Below are 25,456 nucleotides of genomic sequence, written 5' to 3'. Positions count from 1 at the left end.
TTGGCTAGGGAGTCTGCAAGGTCATTGTAGTGCTTGTCATCGCCTGGGACTCTGGAGTGTCCTGGAACTTTCTTCCAGAAGATCTGTAGATCATGTGATGTCACCAAGTGATCACATGTCATGAAAAGCTCTTTGTGTTTTACCACCTTTTTGTTGCTTGTGAGAAAACCGTTCTGTTTCCACAGAGCGAGATGACACAAGAAACTGAGTCGAGCATAGTTAGAGTCAGTGCAGATGACTAGCCTCTGGATGGAGCGTTCCACTGCCATCTGTAGGCCTATTAGGATTCCAGCTATCTCAGCGTACTGAGAAGACTGAGAGCCCAATTTATAGCCAAAAGTGACCTGTTCTAGGTCTTGGAGGAGAACTCCTCCAACACCTGCTTTGCAGATTTTCTCGTGGTGGAATGAGCATCCATCCACGTACAATGTCGCCATATCTTTACAGATATTGCTATCGAAGAAGTGGTGATTTGGGTCCTCAGCAGCTGAGGGTTTACTCACAACCGGCTGTTGGGCGGCTGGTACATCCTGTGTACATTCTTGGCAGAGTGCCAAATCAGTGCCCAAGTGTGACTTCTTATTTTGACCGTAGCGGATGTCTAAGTCAAAACTTTGAAGTGCCATAAGCCATGTGGCTACACGTGAGTTTGTCACCACACCATCTCTGATGCGTTGGCTGTTTAGAAACGTTACAGGCTGGTGTTGTGTTTCAACAATAATCCTCTGTCCACCAATATAGCAGGAGAAATGTCTCGGGTCTCTTAGTACGGCTGTCTGAACTCCCTGCCAGATATTTGTACTGTAGTATACCCCATGTTCTTCCATCCATTTTGTCAGAACTTGTACCAGGGTTCCCTCGTCTACCTTGAGGTTGCTTTCTTGCAGTGCTTTTTTAACCGTTGGATGCCATGTGACATATCCTTTCCCATACAGGATGATTCGCATTTTTGTCACTCCTTCTGCTGACTGTCTTTCTGTACTCTGTACAGCTGACTTTTGTCCGTCTGTCTTTCCTTCTACTGGCTTATGTTCTTCTTGGCTCGCCTGAGCCGGCTCGGATTTTCCTAGCTCTGCACTCGTCGATGCCCCTTCTGAGGCCATCGTTATGTCTTTTCTTGTCGGGTCAAAGTTGTTGGTCCTCAAAGTCTCCAGACTTTATCCTAACGTTTTGGACTAGGACAGACTAGCTGCTTGCCTACGACTCTGGATTATGATCAGTAATCCTCGTAAGCCTTCTACCCCTCCTCACTAGCCTCTAGTGATCTTTTGGGGGTACTGACTGGGGGGTCTCCCAGCCACTAACAGCTCCTTACTCTCTAGAGCTGCTCTATCGACGCCTATCAGTCCTCTGTAGCGCGCCTTCACTTCTGGGGGGTCTTTATTCCTTTAAAAACCATCCCACCGCTGCCACCATGTTTTGCTTTCTGATAAGCAAAGGTAACCACTGGAAGTAGCGATAAGCACCTTTGCTTGCAGCCTCTCCTCCAAGGGGTCCGGAAACTAACTTCAGCGCCGTGGTATTACCTACAGCTGTCTAAAGTAGCCTCATTAAGGCTGCGACGAGGTGATTCATCCAGAATATTAACGACCTTAAATCCGTGAGTCACACCCTAATCTCACTCTGTCACCTCGAACCTCCAAGCAGCAGGGATGGGTCTTCTGGTCCAGAGAAACTCACGTTGTGGTCGCTCACCTCTTAATTTAGCGTTGCAATTGTTAACTGTTCTGGTAATCTTTAGGGCCCTGGAAATGGGCACAAGGGTGTTGTCACTCACTAGCTAATGAACCTTTCAAAACCTCCTCTATTGATGTTGTTAAGTGAACCAAGCATTACCATGTTTTTGTTCAATAAGGGTGAAATAATAGTCCAGATTTATACGTTTTGCTTTGCTTTAATCAACAATTTGCGCAGGGGTACAGCAACAGGCACAATTTTATAATGATTATTTTTCATGATTACACAGGATACACTTTCTTCACTAAAATAAGGTAATGGAATCTTCCTGATGACTTCTAATCCCCAAGAGCCCTTGGGGACTTTGTGAACACTACCTTCCCTCAGACCTTTCACACATCAAGCCAAAAGAGGTTCTCTCTCAACTCCCTCATGAACCAGAAGCACCTCCGAGCAAAACCCACTAGTACCCAGTTTAACACTCTCGAATTTATCCTGTATGCTAAATTTCTAATCTGATGAATTAATTTATTTAGACCAGAAGGACAGGGTAGTCCACTTACCATGATTCTGAGGTGACCCTCAGAGAATCTTTGTGATGGCAAACGGCATATTTCCCGTTTTCCAGGAGAGAAATACGGGCCAACCCAAACCAGAAGCAGCTTATGCCAATTTGATGAAATCAGAGCTTTGGATGAGCCCGAGCCAAGCTTTTCTTAGAAATAGGACTCCTCTCCGGTCTGCTGTGGCAAGTGAAGACTTAATTCCAATCCCATTTCAGTGAGAAGAGAAGTAAATCCCAGCCTTGTCCCAAACCGATAAAATCCAACTTCTTTCGGGCGTCTCTGTTCCTCTGACTGCTTCCTGCTTGTAGTTCCTTCTGCTCGACTCTTCGACTCAGCTTTGACCAAGTTTCATCAGTTCAGTCTGTATTTAAAGACTTCTTTTTCCCTCCTCCTCTTAAGGAGGGGTTAGGGGCCTTTCCTGGAAAATGAGATCATCTTTTTTCCAGTAAGTGACTGTTGTTTTGTACTTCAACCAGTTCAGACCAGTTTTCGGGTACTTTCCAGAACTTGAGAAAAACAAGCTGGTTCCTGTTATTTGCTCAGACGTGTGTCACCACGAGATGAGTTGAGTTGAACCTCATGACCTTTTGTTTTGTTACCATAGTTTCTTCAATTACCCATGTTTTCACTAACAGTTCAAAGTAACTCACGTAAAACTTTTACAAAGGTTATATATTGATTATTATTCACATTGATTATTATTCTTAGCTTGTCTTTCATGCATCCATAGCTGACTTCTGTTCTCTTTCTTCTGCTTCTGCTCAAGACATGTTCAGACTTGCCTCATAGTTACATCAGAGGCAAGACATGTTCAGACTTGCCTCATAGTTACATCAGATGGTTACATTAGGCCTTGTTTCTTGCTCTTTTCACTTCAACACTTTTTCAAGTAAATCACACAATCATACAATGGATTATACAATTCTTATAAATCAATACATTTCATTAGTTGATTACTTGTTGATTATTAGTAAAACAGTAAAACACTTTTGATTATGCATTATTATATTTAGCTTGATTTAAAGCAGGAGTTCAGTCCTTCTGTTTTCAGCTGCTGATGAGAACTTTGATCAGACTTCACCTTCATTAAAGCTGATTGTCTGTTATATCATCATTCAGACACCAGGTTTATCGACAGTGTGTAGCCTGTTTTTCTGTCTGTACAGCACTTTGGTTGGCCTTGTCGCTGTTTTAAGTGCTCTATCAATAAAATGGCATGGTATGGTATGGTATGGTTAATGAATCCATCCATCCATCCATCCATTATCTTTACCCGTTTATTCCATTTTGGGTCACGGGGGTCGCTGGTGCCCATGTCCAGCAATCACTGTGCGAGGGGCGGGGTACACCCTGGACGGGTCGCAAGTCCATCACAGGGCCACATAGAGACAAACGAGACAAACAACCAGTCACACTCTCACTCACACCTAGGGGCAATTTAGAGTTACCAATCAGCCTAACATGCATGTTTTTGGACTGTGGGAGGAAACCGGAGCACCCGGAGAAAACCCACGCATGCACGGAGAGAACATGAAAACTCCACCCAGAAAGGCCCCTGGACCGGGGTTTGAACCAAGGACCTTCTCGCTGAGAGGCAGCAGCTCTACCAGTTGCGCCACCGTGCTGCCCGGTTAATGAATCCACTCCTGTTAATTATAAAAAAATTTCATGTTCCTAGAACAACTGGCCGAGGTGGAGGAGTAGCTTCTACTTTTCAGTCAGGATTATTGATTAATGCCAAATCAGTTATTAGTTATGATTCTTTTGAATCACTGTCCCTCAGTCTTTCTCATCCAAAATGGAAATCAGAAAAGCCACTTTTACTAGTTGTTATATATCGTCCACCAGGCGCTTACTCTCAGTTTTTGTCTGAATTCTCAGAATTCTTAACTGACTTACTATTAAATACTGATAAAAATCATCATAATGGATGGTAAATGGACTGTACTTATATAGCTAGCGCCTTTCTACCTTATCGAGATACTCAAAGTGCTTTACACTACAATCTGTGTCCTCATTTACCCATTTATACAGCACTCTACTAGATCTCTACAAAGCTAATTGAACAAATCATTCTAAAGAGACTAATCAGAGCTTTATCACATTCATACACCGATGGGACACACATCGGAGGCAGTGAGGGGTTCAGTGTCTTGCCCAGGGACACTTCGGCATGTGACTGCTGGTGGATTCGAACCCCCAACTCTTGCATTGTAGGACGACTGCTCTAACCACTCAGCCACAGCCGCCCATGGATGATTTCAATATTCATGTAGATGTTGAAAGTGATAGCTTAAGTATAGCCTTTAATAATTAAATAGACTCATTTTGTTTTACCCAAAACGTCCGCACATCTGCTCATTCTTATCAGCACACTCTTGACTTAGTTCTGACCTATGGTATAGAGATTAAGGACTTGGTAATAGTTCCTCAAAATCCTATTCTGTCCGACCATTTTTTAATAACCTTGGAGTTTACATTAAATGACTACACAGTCACTGAGAGTAAATTTAATCTCAGCAGGTGCTTATCAGAAAATGCTGTAACCAAATTTAAACAATCTTTTCCATCAATGTTTTCCTCTGTTTTGCAGAGGAATGCATCAGAGAACAGTGACTTAGATCATCTAGTTGATCATCTTATAACTTCAATGCAAACTTCACTTGATAAAATTGCTCCACTGAAAAAGAAAGTAATTAATCAGAGAAAACGGACTCCTTGGTTCAATTCTGAGTTATGTACTTTAAAGCAGGCATCTAGAAACCAGGAGAGAAAATGGCACTCTACTAATGTTGAAGAATTTTATTTAACTTGGAAAGATAGTCTGCTAACATATGAAAAAGCTCTCCATAAAGCTAGAACTTTATATTACTCATCTCTAATAGATGAGAATAAAAATAACCCTAGGTTTCTATTTAGTACTAATTAAAAGTCCCATTTCTGTTGAACCATGTATCCCTACAACTATAAGTAGTGATGACTTCATGAGATTCTTTATAAATAAAATTATTTCAATTAGACTGAAAATTCACACCATCTTCCTTCTACTATCTCTAGTCCCCTGTCAAATGAGGCAACTTTAAAATTTCACTAGAGCCTGATTTGTGTTTGGACAGTTTTTGTCCTGTTGAGCACTCTGAATTGTCAAAAATAATAACCTCATTCAAACCATCCAAATGTCTGCTAGATCCCATCCCAACCAGACTGTTTAAAGAGGTATTTCCCCTAATTAATGTCCACATTTTGCATCAATTTAATTTGTCTTAAATGAATGGCTATGTACCACAGCACTTTAAGGTTGCTGTAATTAAACCTTTACTTAAGAAGTCTGACCTTGATTCAGAAATTCTGGCCAACTTTAGACCTATATCTAATCTAACTTTCCTCTCAAAATTCTAGAGAAAATAGTTGCAGGTCAAAATATCCTGATGCATGCTCAATAATCCAGGTAGAAAAATCTAAAAAAGTTAAATCTGGTCCTCTGGACATTCAAAAAAACAAAACAAAGCAAATCAACAAAAAAATGTAGAAACGTTTCGTCTCTCATCCGAGAGACTTCCTCAGTGTGAGGAGCTGTATTCAGCTCAGTCTCTTAAATAGCACCGTCTCAGAGTGGATCAACCAGTTTTGCTGCTGACAACCAAAACCGGCTAATCACATGCTCAAGAAGGTCCATCAGCCTAACAATGGATCATTAGCACACTGATGGCTGTTAACTGTTCACAGAGGGCTGAGTGATACTAGCAATCACAGCATTGTAAGAGGGGGACAGTTGAACCCGGAGGCCTCCACCCCTGTTTAACGATGGACGATTTCTTTTCACAAAGATTGCCTCCTTTACTCCTCTCTCAAACCATCGTTCCTCTCTATCCAGGATGTGAACATTTATTTGTGGATGGATGAGGATTGAGGATGTGGACGTCGCAGTTTCTCTGATACTCCCTCAACATATGGAATGACCACTGGTCTGGGTCTGGGTTCCTCCTTTTCACCTGTTGGCTGACTGGAGTCCTGTTTGGGTTTCTTCTCTGCTTTCAGGAAGGCCCAGTTAGGATATCCACATTGCTCTAGAGCCTGTTTTGTGTAGGATTTCTCTTTCTGCCTGGCTCCCGAGCTAGTGGGGATGCTGTCTGCTCTGTGATACAGAGTCCTGATGACTCCTAACTTGTGCTCCAAAGGGTGATGGGAGTCAAACTGCAAATACTGGTCTGTGTGGGTGGGTTTGTGGTACACCTCGGTTTGCAAATGTCCTCTACTCCACTCTGAGAAGGTGCTATTTAAGAGACTGAGCTGAATGCAACACCTCAGACTGAGGAAGTCTCTTGGAAGAGAGACGAAACGTTTCTAGATTTTTTTGCTTTTGTTTTTTTTTTTTTTTTGAATGTCCAGAGGACCAGATTGAACTTTTTTGGATTTTTCTACTTGGATTATTGAGCATGCATCAGGATATTTTGAATCACTTTGGCCAGGATTGCCTCAAACTAGTAAGAGAGTTTGAGAAAACAGCAAGGAAGAGGGCAGACTACAGTAATTGCGATTCAACCTCAGATGTCGACAAAGTGGCATCATTCCCAAGAGCCTGGAACTAAAATCTTCGGTCAGCGGGCACCGGGCAAGTAAGATCCTTCAGAAGGCACAGACCCAGCTGCTGATTGAACGGGTGAGACAGACCAATTTTACTATTGAGGCCTTGAAGGCCAAAGAAGAGCACATTAAACAGAAACTAACTATGTGTCTAGATCAGACCACACTTCAGCAAGTGTTGGACTGTACAGATCAGGCACGCTTAGCACAGCATGTCAAGTCCAAGACTCGACAACAAAATAAGTTTAACTTACTCATAACTCATCAACACCATCACTATTCCAATAACAACACATTCAGTGTAGGACAACACTCCAGTAGTCAATTACATGCCAGGGAGACAGAAAAGTGGGTGAAGAATTTATCTGACAGACAGCTCACCCAGCCAGAGACAGAGATTCTTGCCAGGGGACTGAACTTTGCGGTTGCACCAAGGACAATTCCTCTGGTGGAGATGATCACAGCCACAGAATCAGCCATCCGCAACAACAAAATGAAAGAGTGTGAAGCAGAACAGCTCAGAATCAAAGTTTCATCCTGCCTCAGCAATGCCAAACCACCACCTTCCAACATCAGTAGAGAGGAGAGGGATGCACTCATCACTCTTAGCAAGGACAAAAACATCATCATTCTCTCAGCAGACAAAGGAAGGTGCACAGTGATTTTGAACCAGAAAGACTATCATGAGAAAGTTATGACACTCCTTAGTGACTTAACCACTTATGAACCTCTGAAAAGAGATCCAGGAAGTGGTTACAAGAAGAAGTTAATAGATTGTCTGAAAAATTTGGAGCAGGACAAGGCTATTGACCGTATTCTGTACCACAGACTGTACCCCGGGGAGGCCACACCTAGTCTGTATGGTTTACCTAAAATCCACAAACAAGGTGTACCTTTAAGACCAATTGTTAGTATGATTAACTCTGTCACTTACAATGTTTCCAAATATCTGGCGTCTGTACTCATCCCTTTAGTTGGCAGCTCAGAACACCACATACAGAACACCATGGACTTTGTGGATAAGGTGAGGGATGTCATCATGGAGACTGATGAAACAATGGTCTCTTTTGATGTCACATCACTCTTTACATGCATTCCTGTTGATGATGCAGTAGAGGGGGTCAGTTTAAAATTAAAATCAGACACCACTCTGAGCAGCAGGACCACACTTTCCACAGAACAACTGTGTCAACTCTTGAAACTGTGCCTGCAGTCAACCTACTTCACATATGGGGAGCAATATTATAGGCAGAAACATGGATGTGCTATGGGGTCTCCAGTTTCTCCTATTGTTGCCAACCTGTACATGGAGGAGGTAGAAAAGAGAGCCTTGACGTCCTTTTCAGGGACACCACCAAGTCATTGGGTCAGGTATGTTGACGGCACCTGGGTTAAAATTAAATCTCAGGAAGTCCAACATTTTACTGACCACATCAACTCTGTGGATAAATACATCAAGTTCACATGAGAAGATGTAAAAAATGGCAAGTTGGCTTTCTTGGACTATGAGGTCTCTGTCTCTGATAGAGGACATTTGCAAACCAAGGTGTACCGCAAACCCACCCACACAGACCAGTATTTGCAGTTGGACTCCCATCACCCTTTGGAGCACAAGTTAGGAGTCATCAGGACTCTGTATCACAGAGCAGACAGCATCCCCACTAGCTCGGGAGCCAGGCAGAAGGAGAAATCCTACACAAAACAGGCTCTAGAGCACATGTGTCAAACTCAAGGCCCGCGGGCCAGATGTGGCCCGCCATGTCATTTTATGTGGCCCGCGAGAGCTTAAAAGTTTTGAGTGTCTAAAAATAAATACCAAAAAAATAAATTAAGAGCGTGCTTTGACCAAAAACTACATTTCCCACAATGCCTTTCTACCTCGGTAGCCGCGGCAGTGTTTCCACATCCATGCCAACGAGTGGAATTGAGATATAAATAATGATTCCAAAATGTCCAGAAAGAGAAAAGTTGATGCAGACGGAAGACTGTTTCAAGAAAGATGGGAAGGCGAATACTTGTTTGTGCTTCAAGGAGAAAGGCCAGTATGTCTTTTGTGTTACGAGGCGTTGTCGGTTGTCAAAGAGTACAATCTGCGTCGACATTTTGACACCAAACACGGAGCTAAGTACGCTAAAGCTAGCCTTCAAGAAAAGCAACAAACTGCCCAAGAATTAAAAGGCAAACTGCGGTCGCAGCAGAGTTTGTTCACGAAATCCACAGCCAAAAACAAGGCCGCAGTGAAAGCTAGCTTCATTGTGGCTGAAGAAATCGCCCACGCTTCCAAGTCTTTTTCAGAGGGAGCGTTTTTGAAGCAGTGCGTGCTGAAGGTCTGTGAGCAGGTGTGTCCCGACCAGTTACAGACTTTTAAAAATGTCAGTTTATCAAGAAACACCATCGCGAACCGAGTGAAGGAACTAGCAGAAAATCTTCCAACACAGCTGACCGAGGAGACACGCAGCTACACAGCTTTTTCATTAGCTGTCGATGAAAGCACAGATAACACAGACACAGCGCAGTTATCAATTTTTATTAGAGGCGTAAAGTCGGAACTCTCTATCACAGAGGAGCTGTTGGATGTGGCTGCAATGCATGGGACCACGACGGGACAGGACATTTTTGATGCGGTGGAGAAGTCCGTAAGTAAAAATGCATTGCAGTGGGAAAACTTGGTGGGATTAACTACAGACGGTGCACCGGCAATGTGTGGAGGAAAAGTGGGCTTGGTTGGACTAATGAAGAGGAAAATGCAAAAAATGAACTGTCACACGCCTCTGATAACGTATCATTGTATTATCCATCAAGAAGCTTTGTGTGGGAAGGTGCTGGGGTTGGAGGACATTGTGACCACAGTCATGAAAACAGTGAACTTCATTAGGGCGCGTGGCCTGAATCACCATCAGTTCCAGCAGTTTTTGCTGGAGATGGGCTCGGAACACGGGGATGTGCCGTACTATACAGAAGTGCGGTGGCTGAGTAGGAGCAAAGTCCTCAAGCGATTTTTTGAGCTCAGGGAAGACATTGCTCTTTTTATGCAGAGTAAAGGAAAACTCATGTCTGAACTATCAGATCCAAAGTGGCTGTGCGACTTTGCTGTGTTGTGTGACATAACCGACCATCTCGCCCAGCTGAATCAGAAGCTGCAGGGACGCAAACAAGTCATCACGCAGATGTCCGACATGATCATGGATTTCCAGCGTAAATTGGACTTATGGATGCGGCAAGTGAAACAGGACAATCTTGTCCACTTTCCTGTTTGTCAGAGCATGTCAGCCTCGTTTCCCGGGACTTTTTCATGTGCTCAGTTAGCTACCAAATTGAGCTGGTTAAAGACTGAGTTTGATCGGCGCTTCTCTGACTTCAGAGCACAACAGTCTGGCTTTGACATCTTTGCCAATCCTTTCACCACCGATGTCTGCACTGCACCCCAACACCTTCAGATGGAGCTAATTGAGCTTCAAAGCGACAGTGGCCTGAGAGCAAAGTTCCAGGATGCTGCAATCCAGGACTTTTACCGTCTGATGCCCCCTGGTTTGATGCCACAGCTTTGACTTCATGCTGCCCGTGTTCTGTCCATGTTTGGAAGCACCTATCTGTGCGAACAGTTTTTTTCATTAATGAATCTGAACAAAAACAAGCACAGATCACGCCTCACGGATGACAACCTCCATGCTGTTCTACGCATTGCCTCAGCACAGGACCTAAAGCCAGACATTGACACACTGGCAACGGGAAAACGGTGTCAGACATCTGGTCAGAAAAACACAGGTTAGCATTTTTTTTGAAAACTAAAATATAATAAAATGTAATTCAACCAAGAAGAAGAACAGTTAAACTGTGTGCAATTTAATGATTGTGCTTGCATTTTGTTTTGTGTTTATCATTTTCAGAACATGATCAATCAATAGTAGAGAGAGAATCCACTTGGTGTGTTCAATGACAGGCAGCATCTCCTCATCGAAGACTAACCAAAAAACTTGAGTAATATAGTTGTGAACTGAGTCAACCTTTATTTAGTTTTTTTTAGTTGATTACATATTATTTATGTATAGCTGCTGTTGTAATTATTTAATGTTTGCAGGTCTTATGTGTGTATGCAGGCCAATTGTTGTCATCAAACCATCAGTTGGATGCAAGGCTGTGTGTAGCCTTCTTTTGTAAAATGCTACATGTGTCATACATGTTCTTTGCAGCTCAGTTTTAGGATGTCTTCAAAGCTATTTGACTATTTGTTATTTTTCTTTATTCACTTGGACAGTTTGATCCTTAATTAATGGAGTTATGTGGGTTTTCATAAGCTGACAAAATTTAAAAGGATTTATGTTAGAGCAACAAGCAAACATATGTTTTCTATGCAACTGTAATTGTCACTTGAATAAGTTATAATAAATAATGAGTTATTTAACATTAAGGAGTAGTTACATTTTATTTTACATTACATTTAGTTACATTTTTAAGTTACATCTGGCCCTTTAAGGACAGCCATTATGCTGATGTGGCCCTCGGTGAAAATGAGTTAGACACCCCTTCTCTAGAGCAATGTGGATATCCTAACTGGGCCTTCCTGAAAGCAGAGAAGAAACCCAAACAGGACTCCAGTCAGCCAACAGGTGAAAAGGAGGAACCCAGACCCAGACCAGTGGTCATTCCATATGTTGAGGGAGTATCAGAGAAACTGCAACGTTTATTTTCCAAACATAACGTCCCAGTGGCTTTTAAACCCCAAAATACATTACGGCAAAGACTGGTTCATCCCAAAGATCCAGTCCCCCGGCACAAACAGAGTAATGTTGTGTATGCTGTTCAGTGTCAGAAGGGCTGTGATCAGTCTTACATCGGGGAAACAAAACAGCCACTGGCCAAAAGGATGGCCCAGCACAGAAGATCAACATCATCAGGCCAGGACTCTGCGGTCTACACTCATCTCCAGGCCAGCGGTCACTCTTTCAAGGATGAAGATGTTCACATCCTGGACAGAGAGGAACGATGGTTTGAGAGAGGAGTAAAGGAGGCCATCTTTGTGAAAAGAAATCGTCCATCATTAAACAGGGGTGGAGGCCTCCGGGTTCAACTGTCCCCCTCTTACAATGCTGTGATTGCTAGTATCACTCAGCCCTCTGTGAGTAGTAAACAGCCATCAGTGTGCTAATGACCCATTGTTAGGCTGATGGTCCTTCTTGAGCATGTGATCAGCTGGTTTTGGTTGTCAGCAGCAAACTGGTTGATCCACTCTGAGAAGGTGCTATTTAAGAGACTGAGCTGAATGCAACACCTCAGACTGAGGAAGTCTCTTGGAAGAGAGACGAAACGTTTCTAGATTTTTTTGCTTTTTTTTTTTTTTTTTGTTGTTTTTTTTGAATGTCCAGAGGACCAGATTTAACTTTTTTAGATAGTTGCAGGTCAGTTGCGTGAACATCTATAAAGAAATAATCTGTTTGAACAGTTTCAGTCAGGGTTTAGAGCTCATCATAGCACAGAAACAGCACTAGTAAAAGTCACTAATTATATTCTCATGGCCTCAGACAATGGACTTGTGCCTATACTGGTCCTGTTAGACCTCAGTGCTGCATTTGATACAGTTGATCATAATATTTTACTACAGAGGCTTGAATATGATGCTGGAATTACAGGAACTGCTCTAAAATGGTTTAAATCATATCTGTCTGATAGATTTCAGTTTGCAAATGTAAATAATAAATCTTCTTCTTACACCCAAGTTAGTCATGGAGTTCATCAGGGCTCAGTGCTTGGGCCAATACTCTTTACTTTATATATGCTTCAATTAGGTAAAATTATTAAACAGCATGGGATAAATTTTCATTGTTATGCTGTTGACACACAATTATATTTGTCCATTAAAGCCAATGAATACAATCAGCTACTTGGACTACAAGCATGTCTTAAAGACATAAAAACCTGGATGACCCTTAATCTTCTCCTTTTGAACACAGACAAGACTGAGGTTTTGGTTTTTGGACCTGAGCACCTTAGGAATGAATTTTTCAGTATTTCCCCCTCCTTAGATGGCATTAATCTGTCCTCCAGCTCTAATGTTAAAAATCTTTTTTTTTTTTTTATCAGGACATGTCTTTTATCCACCACATTAAAAACGTTACCAGAACTGCCTTCTTCCACCTGTGTAATATCGCTAAAATTAGAAACATCTTATCTAAAAACGATGCAGAAAAACTGGTCCATGCATTTGTCACGTCTAGACTGCACTATTGCAATGGTTTATTATCTGGCTGTCCAAATACTTCTTTAAAACGTCTTAATGCTGCTGCCAGAGTCTTAACTGGAGGAAGAAACCTCCAGCAGAACCAGGCTCAGGACAAGCGGCCATCTGCTTTGACCGGTTGGTTTGAGAGGACAGGAAGGAGAGACAGCCGAACACAGAATGGAAGGACCATGTGTACCTGAAAGACAAAAAAGAAAAAAACACGTTAAGGATACAAAAAATAATTACAAATGTTGAGCAGAGTAAGTAAAGACAGTAGCAGAGTGAAAAGTGTGGTCAGTTTGTCCTCCAGTAGTCTAAGCCTATAGCAGCATAACTAAGGGACAGCTCAAGAAACCCAAGCTGACCCTAACTATAAGATTTAGCAAAAACGCAAGTCTTAAGCCAAGTTTTAAAACTGGATAATATGTCAGCCTCACGGACAGAGATTGGAAGTTGGTTCCACAAGAGAGGAGCCTGATAACTGAAGGATCCCATTCTGTATTTGTAAATTCTAGGAACCACAAGTAAACCTGCAGCCTGAAAGCGAAGTGCTCTGTTAAGAAAATATGGAACAATAAGATCTGTAATATAAGATGGAGCCAGGTTGTCGAGAGCTTTGTAGGTTAGAAGTAGGATTTTGAATTCAATTCTGGATTTGACAGGGAGCCAATGGAGAGAAACTAAAACTGGAGAAATATGATCTCTCCTACTAACTCTATTTCTGGCTCTTCATTTTTTAATTCCTTGACTGCATTTGATCAAGTGATGTTATGTGACATTTCATCTTTATTTGATAAAATGAAAATTTCTACCAGTCCAAATGACATTCTTTTGACGGTGTTGTTAAAAAATGTTTTTTCTGTCATTGGTCCCTGCATTGTAGATGTTTGTAATGCTTTTCTTTCAACAGGTGTGTTTCCAAGCTCGTTGAAGCTTGATGTTGTTGAGCTATTATTAAAAAAAGAAAACCTGGATCCTGCAAAGTTTGGAAATTTCAAGTCAATCTCCAAGATCCCGGTTTTTTTTTGTTGTTGTTTTTTGTTTTTTTTAAGCTTCTTGAAAAAGTTGTGGCTGAGCAGCTAATCTCTCACATGGATCAAACATGAGATTTTTGACAAATTTCAGTCTGGGTTTTGAAAGCTCCACTCCACAGAGACTGCTTTACTTACTGTAAAGTTTCCAGTGATATTTTGATGTCAGCCGACTGGAGAATCCACGGTGATGGTTCTCCTAGATCTAACGCCTGCCTTTGATACAGTTGAACACAGTATTTTGATTAATAGGCTACAGGATGTAGTCGGTCTATCAGGCTTGGCATTGGAGTGGTTTATCTTTCTGGTAGAACAATTAATGTTTCTGCCAACCAAATAATGGCAGAATCCACATTTTTTGATTCGACTAACAATAGCACAATTTCCACCTGCGCCCTGTTTGTCAACAGCACCGGTGGCAGTTCGTTGTTAACCCGGGTCTCGACCATTATGGTTTTGCTTTGATGAACTGGCATTATAGTTTTGGCAAAAGTGTTTTACGTCAAATGTCCTTCCTGACATAACTATCACCATTTACCCGGGCTTGGGACCGGCACAAGAGATACACTGGCTTGTGCTCCCTATTTGCTGGTTTTCTATCTATGTATATATTACCTGTAAATAGCTATTTGTCTAATGATTGGTTGGAGAGAGAGAGATCGAGAGAGGGCTAGGGTTAGACGCTGAGTAACATTTGACTGCCACATACTGTTTGGTAAATTTGAGTTGAGATTAAATATGCTTTTTCCTCAAAATTGGCTTTCTTTTTGCCACTCTCCCATAAAGCCTAGACTGATGAAGAGCCAGGGCAGCATGAGTTGTATGCTCCATCTCTCCTATTTCACCTGCTGAAACTTGTCATTTTTCAGAGGTCACACATGTTTTGTTGTCCTCTCTCACTGTTTTCTTTCTTGTATAGTCAAGCAGTTTGTGAGCATAGCCTGCTGTTGACAGATTTATGTGCCCCATATTCCTTCTATTTCTTGATGATGGATTTAACAGAATATGTTTAAGGCTTTAGAAATCCTTTTGTATCCATCCTTTGAGATTTTTGTTAATGAAAAGTGTGTTACAAATTAAATTCATTATTATTATTATTATTATTATTATCCTCTAACATACATTTCAAAAACATAATACCTGAGTTGAATTTGGACAGTCACCTAAAGGAGGTGAATATTTATTGCACATATTTTTGTTTTATACCACATTTTTTATATTACACATTTTAGAGAGTATTACGCTGCAGAAATGATAGAACTTTGACACTGAAAATAGGTTTATTAATTTACTTACTTATATACTTAAATATTTTAATTATTTACTTTACTTGCTTTACTTCTTATTTACTTGCTTTACTTGCTTGTTTGCTTACTTTCTTACTTGACTTACTTTACATACTTACTTTGTCCAGTTTCACTACTTTTTGTCTGTCTAAACAGATCTCACTTGTAAATGAGTCTTCTAGGCTCAATGTGACTTATCTGTCTAAATAAAGTTTGAATAAAAAATGTACTTTATTACTTACTTTACTTACTTACTGACTGGTTACTTACTTTACTTACTTACTGACTTTACTAACTTATTTTACTTACTTATGTTACTTACTGCAGCACGGTGGCGCAACTGGTAGAGCTGTTGCCTCTCAGCGAGCAAGTCCCTGGTTCAAATCCCTGTCCGGGGGCCTTTCTGGGTGGAGTTTGCATGTTCTCTCCATGCATGCATGGGTTTTTTCCGAGTACTCCAGTTTCCTCCCACAGACCAAAAACATGCATGTTAGGCTGATTGGTGACTCTAAATTGTCCCTAGGTGTGAGTGAGAAAGTGAATGGTTGTTTGTCTTGTTTGTCTCTAAGTGGCCCTGTGATGGACTTGTGACCTGCCCAGGGTGTACCCCGCCCCTCACACAGTGATTGCTGGACATGGCACCGGCTACCCCCATGACCCAAAATGGAAGAAGTGGGTAAAAGATAATCGATGGATGGATGGATGTTACTTACTTTACTTACTTTACTTACAGTACTTACTTCATTTACTTACTTTACGGCGGCTGTGGCTGAGTGGTTAGAGCAGTCGTCCTCCAATGCGAGAGTTGGGGGTTCGAATCCACCAGCAGACACATGTCGAAGTGTCCCTGGGCAAGACACTGAACCCCTCATAGCCTCTGATGTGTGTCCCATTGGTGTATGAATGTGAAAAAGCTCTGATTAGTCTCTTTAGAATGATTTGTTCAATTAGCTTTGTAGAGATCTAGTAGAGTGCTGTATGAACGGGTAAATGAGGATACAGATTGTAGTATAAAGCGCTTTGAGTATCTTGAAATAAGATAGAAATGCGCTATATAAGTACAGTCCATTTATCATTTACTTGCTTACTAACTTTACTTACTTAATTACTTTACTTTCTTACTTTACTTATTTATTTACTTACTTACGTTACATACTTACTTCTTACTTATCCTGATGCATGCTCAATAATCCAGGTAGAAAAATAAAAAAAAAGTTCAATTTGGTCCTCTGGACATTCAAAAAAACAAAACAAAGCAAAAAAAATCTAGATACATTTCATCTTTCATCCGAAAGACTTCCTCAGTCTGAGGTGCTGTATTCAGCTCAGTCTCTTAAATAGCACCTTCTCAGAGTGGAATCCAGAGTTGATCCATTCTGAGAAGGTGCTATTTAAGAGACTGAGCTGAATACAGCACCTCAGACTGAGGAAGTCTTTCGGATGAAAGATGAAACGTATCTAGATTTTTTTTTGCTTTGTTTTGTTTTTTTGTTTTTTTGAATATCCAGAGGACCAGATTGAACTTTTTTTGTTACTTCTTACTTACTTAATTATTAAAAAATGGCAGTTTATGTTGACCCTGATTGATTTGACAGCAATAAAAGATTTTAAAAAAGCACTCAAAAGGGTGAATACTTTTTATAGGCACTGTAAATGGACTGTATTTATATAGTGCCTTTCTATCTTATCAAGACACTCAAAGCGCTTTACAAACAATCTGTGCCCTCATTTACCCATTCATACAGCACTCTACTAGATCTCTACAAAGCTAATTGAACAAATCATTCTAAAGAGACTAATCAGAGCTTTAGCTCAAATTCATACACTGATGATACACACATCGGAGGCAATGAGGGGTTCAGTGTCTTGCCCAGTGACACTTCGACTTGTGACTGCTGGTGGATTCAAACCCCCAACTCTTGCATTGGAGGACGACTGCTCTAACCACTCAGCCACAGTCACCCCAAAAAATGACAAAAGATTTTCATACTGTTTGATGAAATCACAAATGGCTACATTCTACTGTATATCTGATTATGTTTTGATATGTATATGTTTTGCATTCTATAGGCTTTTATTGTATAGCAGTTATTCTATATTAAAAATAATTAATTTTCTTATTAACATGGGTTCATTTTCAATATTATTATCTTTTGTTTGAAGAACTTTGAACAAAAAAGTTTTAATTTTATTATCTGCATGTGTACAAATTGCAAATGAATCTTTTATGTCTTGAATCCCAATTTCTCAATGTGTACCATATTTCAGTGAAAGCATATTGATCTCTGTATATTGTCTGTTTTCTCACAGCTTTTGTGATGCCAGCAGGGGCCCACAATTGCAGTCCAAAGATGTTTCCTTTTGGAGGAGGAGAGGCCAGGATTTCACAGTGCTGCCGGACTACACTAACTACAGAGAACCCCATGGAAGTGAACAGGAGGAATACATTGGGCCTGAAGGACTTCAACAAGCAACAGGTCAAGAGCTTTCTGTAGAGGACCATAAAAGGGCAGCTCAAGAGAGGCAGCACTGGGTAGCCCAAGTCCAGGTTCAGACTCAATCACAGGCCCAGGTCCTGGCTCATAACGATTCTAAAGAGAGGGAAGCTGCTCTTCATCAGTGGAGGATGGCTGCTGAGAGGAAGTGTCAAAGCCTAGGGACAGAAGAGTGGCATCCAACTGTGACATCTGGACCTCAGCTCTCTCAAAGTGAGGATGAGCGCTGGGCACAGGAGCAGCAACAGTTCAATGCCAGAACACCAGAGGAAATGGTAGTCCATCCAAGGACTAAAGCCAAATCCCAGTCCCGGCCCAGGATGCTGCAATCTGAGAGCCTTCGGTATATGGATGTAGCCTTGTCTGGTCGGGAGCTGTACAGGCGGGTCAATGGCCACCCACCGTCTTCTTTCCAAAATCTTTACAGGGCACCCCACTGGCCAGAGAATGGTAGGCCAGCTAGTGCCAACCAACTCCCAATGACACCAAAACTCCACTTTACCCGACCCCCCAGACCTCCTTCTTATGAGATGCACCAACAGATTAGAGGAAGCTGTGAGGTGCTGTCTAGCAGAGAATCACTTCCTTCGCATGCAAGGGACAGAACCCCCATTCCCATATCAAGAACTACAGACCATAACTTGGACTACTTTGCACAGGATTCTGGACCCCCAGTGTACATCCCTCCTCCATCATATAAAAGAATTCCTATAATTGGAGGGGGGCGGCAAGGATACGGTGATGTCCCTGTTGACCACAGGTTGATGAGTATTTTTTTTGTTAAAGAATATTCTAGGATTTTTTTTTACGTTTACATTCTTTAATATGCTTTCACATTGATTTCAATTTTCTACTTGTTGAGATGTTTTGGGGTTCAATTGTTTTTTTCAATGATCTTATTATTAGCTTATAAACCTAGGTAATACATACATACTTCACATACCTATAAAAGTTGTGACGTATTGGGTTACAAAGTTTAAAAAGATCCAATATCATTAGACAGCTTTAGCACTATTTTGTAAAACTCAGTCCAAATTCTTGATAATCTCTTCTTTTAGGTAGTGTTTTAGTTATAATAAGATTTCAATGTCTAAAGCCCCCAGTATACTCCCGCGTACGTCCATACGCGGAGGTACGCACATACGTACGCAGGGGTACGAGCGTAGCCCCCAGGGCATGTCCGTGCAAAGCTCAATTTTTACGACGGCGTACGTGGTGTCTCACAATAAACTGCCCAGCGGCGGACTGTTTTGTATGTGACACCAATTTATTAAATTCCCCTTCTTCATCCCTGATCTGGCCTTTTCTTTTGTTTTTTTGCCAAGTGGCAAGCAATCTCTTCCTCCTCCATTGATGCCATGACTGAAATGGTGAGAAATGAAAGAATTTGTCACGAGCAAATTAAACTTAGGTCCAGCATGGCTGCGGGAGGGTCTGGAGATTTCCTGGTGGGCTGGTCTGATGTGTGGGCTGCAGAGCCAGTGGTTCCAATTTTTTAAAAATAATTTTTAGAACTTTTTATTAACAACATATAAACACAAAACACTGCTGCGGCTGAGGCTGCCAGCACTTCCCCCCCCCCCCCGACCTGTCAATCAACCCAGTAGGCGTGTCAGCAAATGACCAATCGGTGACCTCAATTTGTCCCGAAGGTAAACGCCCCTTGTCTGTGAAGCTGCTCTGCAGCTGCTCAGGGTGTACGCTCGAGTACGAAGTCTGAACCCTCTGCGTACAGTACATGCTTATGTACGCGTGAACGGACATACACGGGAGTATACTGGGGGCTTTACTACTTGAATCATGTTAAAATTGATTCTAAGAGTTCAAGTGCTATCATTCAGAATAACATGAACATACTGCTTGTCTCTAAAAAATTTCAATCTGGTCCTCAGGACATTCAAAAAAACAAAAATTATAGAAACATTTAGTCTTTCATCTGAAAGATTTCTTCAATCTGTGTTGCTGTATTCAGCTCAGTCTTATAAATAGCACCTTCTCGTAGTGGATCAACCAGTTTGCTGCTGACAGCCAAAACCAGCTGCTCACATGATCAAGGTGGACCATCAGCCTAACGATGGATCGTTAGCACCCGGATGGCTGTTTGCTATTCACAGGGTGCTGATTGTTGTCAAGTTTTGGACTTGACATGCTGTGCTAAGCATGTCAAGTCCAAAACTCGACAACAAAACAAGTTTAACGTACTGATAACTCGTCAACACATCACAATTCCAATAACAACACATTCAGTGGAAGACATCACTCCAGTAGACAGTTACACGACAGGGAGACAGAAAAGTGGGTGAAGAATTTATCCAACAGACAGCTCACCCAGCCGGAGACAGAGATTCTTGCCTGGGGACTGAACTTTGCAGTTGCACCAAGAAGAATTCCTCTGGTGAAGATGATCACAGCCACTGAGTCAGCCATCCGCAACAACAGAATTAAAGAGTGTGAGACAGAACAGCTCAGAATCAAAGTTTCAGCCTGCCTCAGCAATGCCAAACCACCACCTTCCAACATCGGTAGAGAGGAGATGGATTCAATTCAATTCAAAAATACTTCATTAATCCCAAAGGGAATTTATTTGTTGTTGTAACTCGTTATCCTCATTTCATTAAGAGATGTTATAGATACTGATGGCTGTAGGCAGGAAAGATCTCTTGTAAAGGTCCATCCCACAATGGATCCTAAGAAACTGGCTGCAGATGCTGTCTGATCCATCCACCGAGACTCGGCTGGCCTCTCGTTTCCCCTGGGCTGTAGGACCACCCACATGCCAGGCAGAACTCCTCCCAGAGCGATAGCCACTCCTCCCAGCAGTCTGCCGAGCTCCTCGTCACTGCGGACAGCCAACTGTTTGTACCGAGGGTCGATCCTGTCCTTAAGCTGTCATGAGCCGTATTTCCTGCTAGTTCCAGGATCTCAGTGGTCGGGCACTCGAGCACGGCTGGCAGGTAGATGAGAATGCGTCCACAGAGCCTCCTTTTCAACTCATTTGAGATTTGGGGCTGTAGTTGAGATATTATTTGAGCTTTTGAGATGTTAATCAGCTGCTGTTGGTTGTAGAAAACTGCCTTGTTGCCATGGTTATGCATCATAACTGTCCAAAACAAAAAAAAGTTTCACTAAAAATACTTCCAACTGCACAGTATCCGATAACAGAGGAAACAACCATCCAAAAAATGTGACTTACCTCCAGAAAAAGAGGAATTAACGTTTCCAAAAGCAAAAGCAAAATCTCAGAATGATGCACTCACCACTCTTAGCAAGGACAAAAATATCATCATTCTCCCAGCAGACAAAGGAAGGTGCACAGTGATTTTGAACCAGAAAGACTATCATGAGAAAGTTATGACACTCCTTAGTGACTTGACCACTTATGAGCCTCTGAAAAGAGATCCAGGAAGTGGCTACAAGAAGAAGTTGATAGATTGCCTGAAAATTTTGGAGCAGGACAAGGCTATTGACCGTATTCTGTACCACAGACTCTACCCAGGGGAGGCCACACCTAGTCTGTATGGTTTACCTAAAATCCACAAACAAGGTGTACCTTTAAGACCAATTGTTAGCATGATTAACTCTGTCACTTATATTGTTTCCAAATATCTGGCATCTGTACTCATCCCTTTAGTTGGCAGTTCAGAACACCACATACAGAACACCAAGGACTTTGTGGATAAGGTGAGGGATGTCATCATGGAGGCTGATGAAACAATGGTCTCTTTTGATGTCACATCACTTTTTACGTGCATTCCTGTTGATGATGCAGTAGAGGAGTTTAAGATTAAAATCAGACACCACTCTGAGCAGCAGGACCACGCTTTCCACAGAACAACTGTGTCAACTCTTGAAACTGTGCCTGCAGTCAACCTACTTCGCATATGGGGAACAATATGTGTGAAGCATGGGTGTGCTATGGGGTCTCCAGTTTCTCCTATTGTTGCCAACCTGTACATGGAGGAGGTAGAAAAGAGAGCCTTGACGTCCTTTTCAGGGACACCACCAAGTCATTGGTTCAGGTATGTTGACGACACCTGGGTTAAAATTAAATCTCAGGAAGTCCAACATTTTACTGACCACATCAACTCTGTGGATAAATACATCAAGTTCACACGAGAAGATGTAAAAAATGGCAAGTTGGCTTTCTTGGACTGTGAGGTCTCAGTCTCTGATAGAGGACATTTGCAAACCGAGGTGTACCGCAAACCCACCCACACAGACCAGTATTTGCAGTTTGACTCCCATCACCCTTTGGAGCACAAGTTAGGAGTCATCAGGACTCTGTTCCACAAAGCAGACAGCGTCCCCACTAGCTCAGGAGCCAGGCAGAAGGATAAATCCCACACAAGACAGGCTCTAGAGCAATGTGGATATCCTAACTGGGCCTTCCTGAAAGCAGAGAAGAAACCCAAACAGAACTCCAGCCAGCCATCAGGTGAAAAGGAGGAACCCAGACCCAGAGCAGTGGTCATTCCATATGTTGCGGGAGTATCAGAGAAACTGAGACGTTTATTTTCTAAACATAACGTCCCAATGGCTTGTAAAGCCCAAAATACATTACGGCAAAGACTGGTTCATCCCAAAGATCTAGTCCCCTGGCACAAACAGAATAATTTCTGTATGTTGTTCAATGTCAGGAGGGCTGTGATCAGTCTTACATCGGGAAAACTAAACAGCCACTGGGCAAAAGAAGATTAACTCTGCACAAAAGAGCAACATCATCAGGCCAGGACTCTGCGGTCTACACTCATCTCCAGGCCAGCAGTCACTTTTTCAGTTATGAAGATGTTCACATTCTTGATAGAGAGGGACGATGGTTTGAGAGAGGAGTAAAGGTACTATTTATAAGACTGAGTTGAATACAGCACCTCAGACTGAAGAAGTTTTTCGGATGAAAGACGAAACGTTTCTACAATTTTTTTTGTTTTGTTTTTTTGGAATGTCCAGAGGACCAGATTGAACTTTTTTAGATTTTTCTACCTGGATTATTGAACATGCATCAGGATATGCTGCTTGTCTGTTTTGTGTTTTGAATGTCCTCTCATTACATGTTCTTCTGTTCCTGGGTGTGCATTACATGAGTCCGATGTAATGTGCAGCTAGGAACTTAGCCAAGTATTTTAAAGTAAATGCACACAATTACTTAAAATTACAATAACTGGTAGTAAGGAAGACAACCCTGGTAGCATATCTGGTAGAATATATACAAGGACTGTAACAGTACACCAATACAGTACCACAGTTTTAGGGTCACATACAATAGGGGAAAAATGCCCAAGCCCACATTTTTCTTTTCCAATTTTTTTTCAACAAACAACAATAATCTTTGAAAAAATTGTACAAAATCAGGGTTTGTTTCAATAGACTTAACTTGATACAATATAATTTTATTGTATAATTTTACTGAACTGAATGTTTATATCGAACTGTTTTTTTTATGTATATTTTATTTTGTTTATAATGGGAGACTGTCACAAAGTGAAGATTCAAACCAATGTGCTGGCTTCCTTTAGATAAATAACTTTTGCTATTCGGCTTTGTGTATGTGAATGTTTTTGTATAGTACCCTGAAATAACTTCTGTTTTTACTTGGCGCTATATAAATGAACTGAATTGAATTTATTAGGCACATTTGGCTTTCCATACAAAATGCATTTCAAGAAGCATGCAATTTATAATCATTACAGCAATTCATATGTCTGCACCTCTTTTTCTTCATTGCATTGCATTACTGGACATTCAAAACTTTATATATTATATATATATATATATATATATATATATATATATATATGTATGGACTTGCGACCCATCCAGGGTGTACCCCGCCCCTTGCACAGTGATTGCTGGACATGGGCACCGGCGACCCCCATGACCCAAAACGGAAAAAACGGGTAAAGATAATGGCTGGATAAAATATATAGAGTCAGAGTCACAGTTTCTTTATTGTCATTCAATAAAGTGTGGTACATGTGGTGGAGCGAAATTATGTACACAGGGTCCCAGTTACATCCAACAATAAAATGTATAAGAAAAACAGTAATAGCATCTAAGATATGAACTAAGAAAAACATCAACTAAATATACACTAAGCACTCATAACATAAAAACATTGAACATCAGCACAAACATGAACATGAGTCTGTGAGCAGATGTGCACGCATCAACACATCAACATTGAAACAGATCAGCAGCAACATGAAACAGATCAGCAGCAACATGATATGGTTTTTCACAGTGATTATTCTAGTTAGATATTCATGAGTCTAACAGCCTCAGGGTAGAAGCTGTTCCTCAGTCTAGTGGTTCTACACTTAATGCTCCTCAACCTCCTTCCTGAGGGGAGTGGGGCAAAAAGTGTGTGTGCTGGTTGAGTGAGGTCCTTCATGATGCAGGTGGCCCTCTTCCTGCATCTGGAGGTGTAGATGTCAGTGATGGTGGGGAGGCTGACTCCGACAGACTTCTGTGCAGCCTTCACCACTCTCTGCAAAGCTTTTCTTTCTGCAGCTGTGCAGCCTCCATGCCACACGTTGATGCTGGAGCACAGGATGCTCTCCACTGCACACCTGTAGAAGGAGGTGAGGACTGAGCTTCCCAGACCAGCTCGCCTCAGCCGTCTGAGGAAGTAGAGTCTCTGATGAGCTTTCTTGAACAGGTTGGTGGTGTTGTTGCTCCAGCTGAGGTTGTCATTCATGTGTACACCCAAGTACTTGAAGCTGGAGACCACTTCCACCGCAGATCCTCTTATGTTCAGGGGGGTGTAGATGTTTTTGTTCCTTCTGAAGTCCACAATCATCTCCTTTGTCTTCTTCACATTGATGTGAAGGTTATTCTCTTGGCACCAGCTCTCCAGGTGTTCCACCTCTTGCCTGTAGCTGGACTCATCATCGTTTGTGATGCATTCCACCACTGCTGTATCGTCTGCAAACTTTACAATGTGACAGCCTGGATACCATACCATACCATACCATACCAACTTTATTTATAAAGCACCTTAAAACAACCATAGCTGACACAAAGTGCTGTACATTAAAACACAACATAATAAAAATGAAAATAAAAACAGTTTAAAAACAGAAAACATACAGTTTAAAACTAGATCCTGCTGGTGTTAAAAACATACATTTTAAAAGCATACAAAATTTAAAAACTAGATCCCGCTGGTGTTAAAAGCCAAGTAGAATAAATGAGTTTTAAGACGAACTTTAAAAATGGACAGTGAAGGGGACTCTCTGACCTGCAAAGGCAAGTCGTTCCATAACTTAGGGCCCGTGACAGAGAAAGCCCTGTCCCCTCTGAGCTTCCTTCTTGTTCTTGGTACCTCCAAGAGCAGCTGATCTGCTGACCTGAGAGACCGATAGGGTATGTAGGGATGAAGAAGCTCAGAGAGGTAAGCCGGGGCAAGATTATGCAGTGATTTAAAAACAAACATGAGAATTTTAAAATGAATCCTAAGATATACAGGCAGCCAGTGAAGTGAAGCCAGGACAGGGGTCACATGTTCCCTCTTTCGAGTTCCTGTTAAAAGTCGTGCAGCAGCATTCATGGGTAGCTGCACAATCATACGTGAGCAGAGTAAACAGGAGGGGGCTCAACACAC

The 25,456-nt window shown here is 41.7% G+C and overlaps 1 protein-coding gene across 1 annotated transcript in view; it reads left to right on the top strand.

Annotated features, from left to right (window-relative positions):
- jcada (junctional cadherin 5 associated a) overlaps positions 1-25,456 on the top strand; it is a 235,211-nt gene that overhangs the window by 192,170 nt on the left and 17,585 nt on the right. Inside the window, exon 3 of the mRNA XM_037694435.1 lies at positions 17,672-18,616. Within this exon, the coding sequence (XP_037550363.1) occupies positions 17,672-18,616 (945 nt within the window). The remainder of the gene's footprint in view (positions 1-17,671; positions 18,617-25,456) is intronic.

This window comes from Nematolebias whitei, chromosome 20 (genome assembly GCF_014905685.2).
Source record: "Nematolebias whitei isolate Nwh7 chromosome 20, NemWhi1, whole genome shotgun sequence".
In the NCBI taxonomy this organism is placed as follows: Eukaryota; Metazoa; Chordata; class Actinopteri; order Cyprinodontiformes; family Rivulidae; genus Nematolebias; species Nematolebias whitei.
The sequence above is the reverse complement of the archived record's forward strand: the minus strand, read 5'-3'. Positions and strand labels throughout refer to the sequence as shown.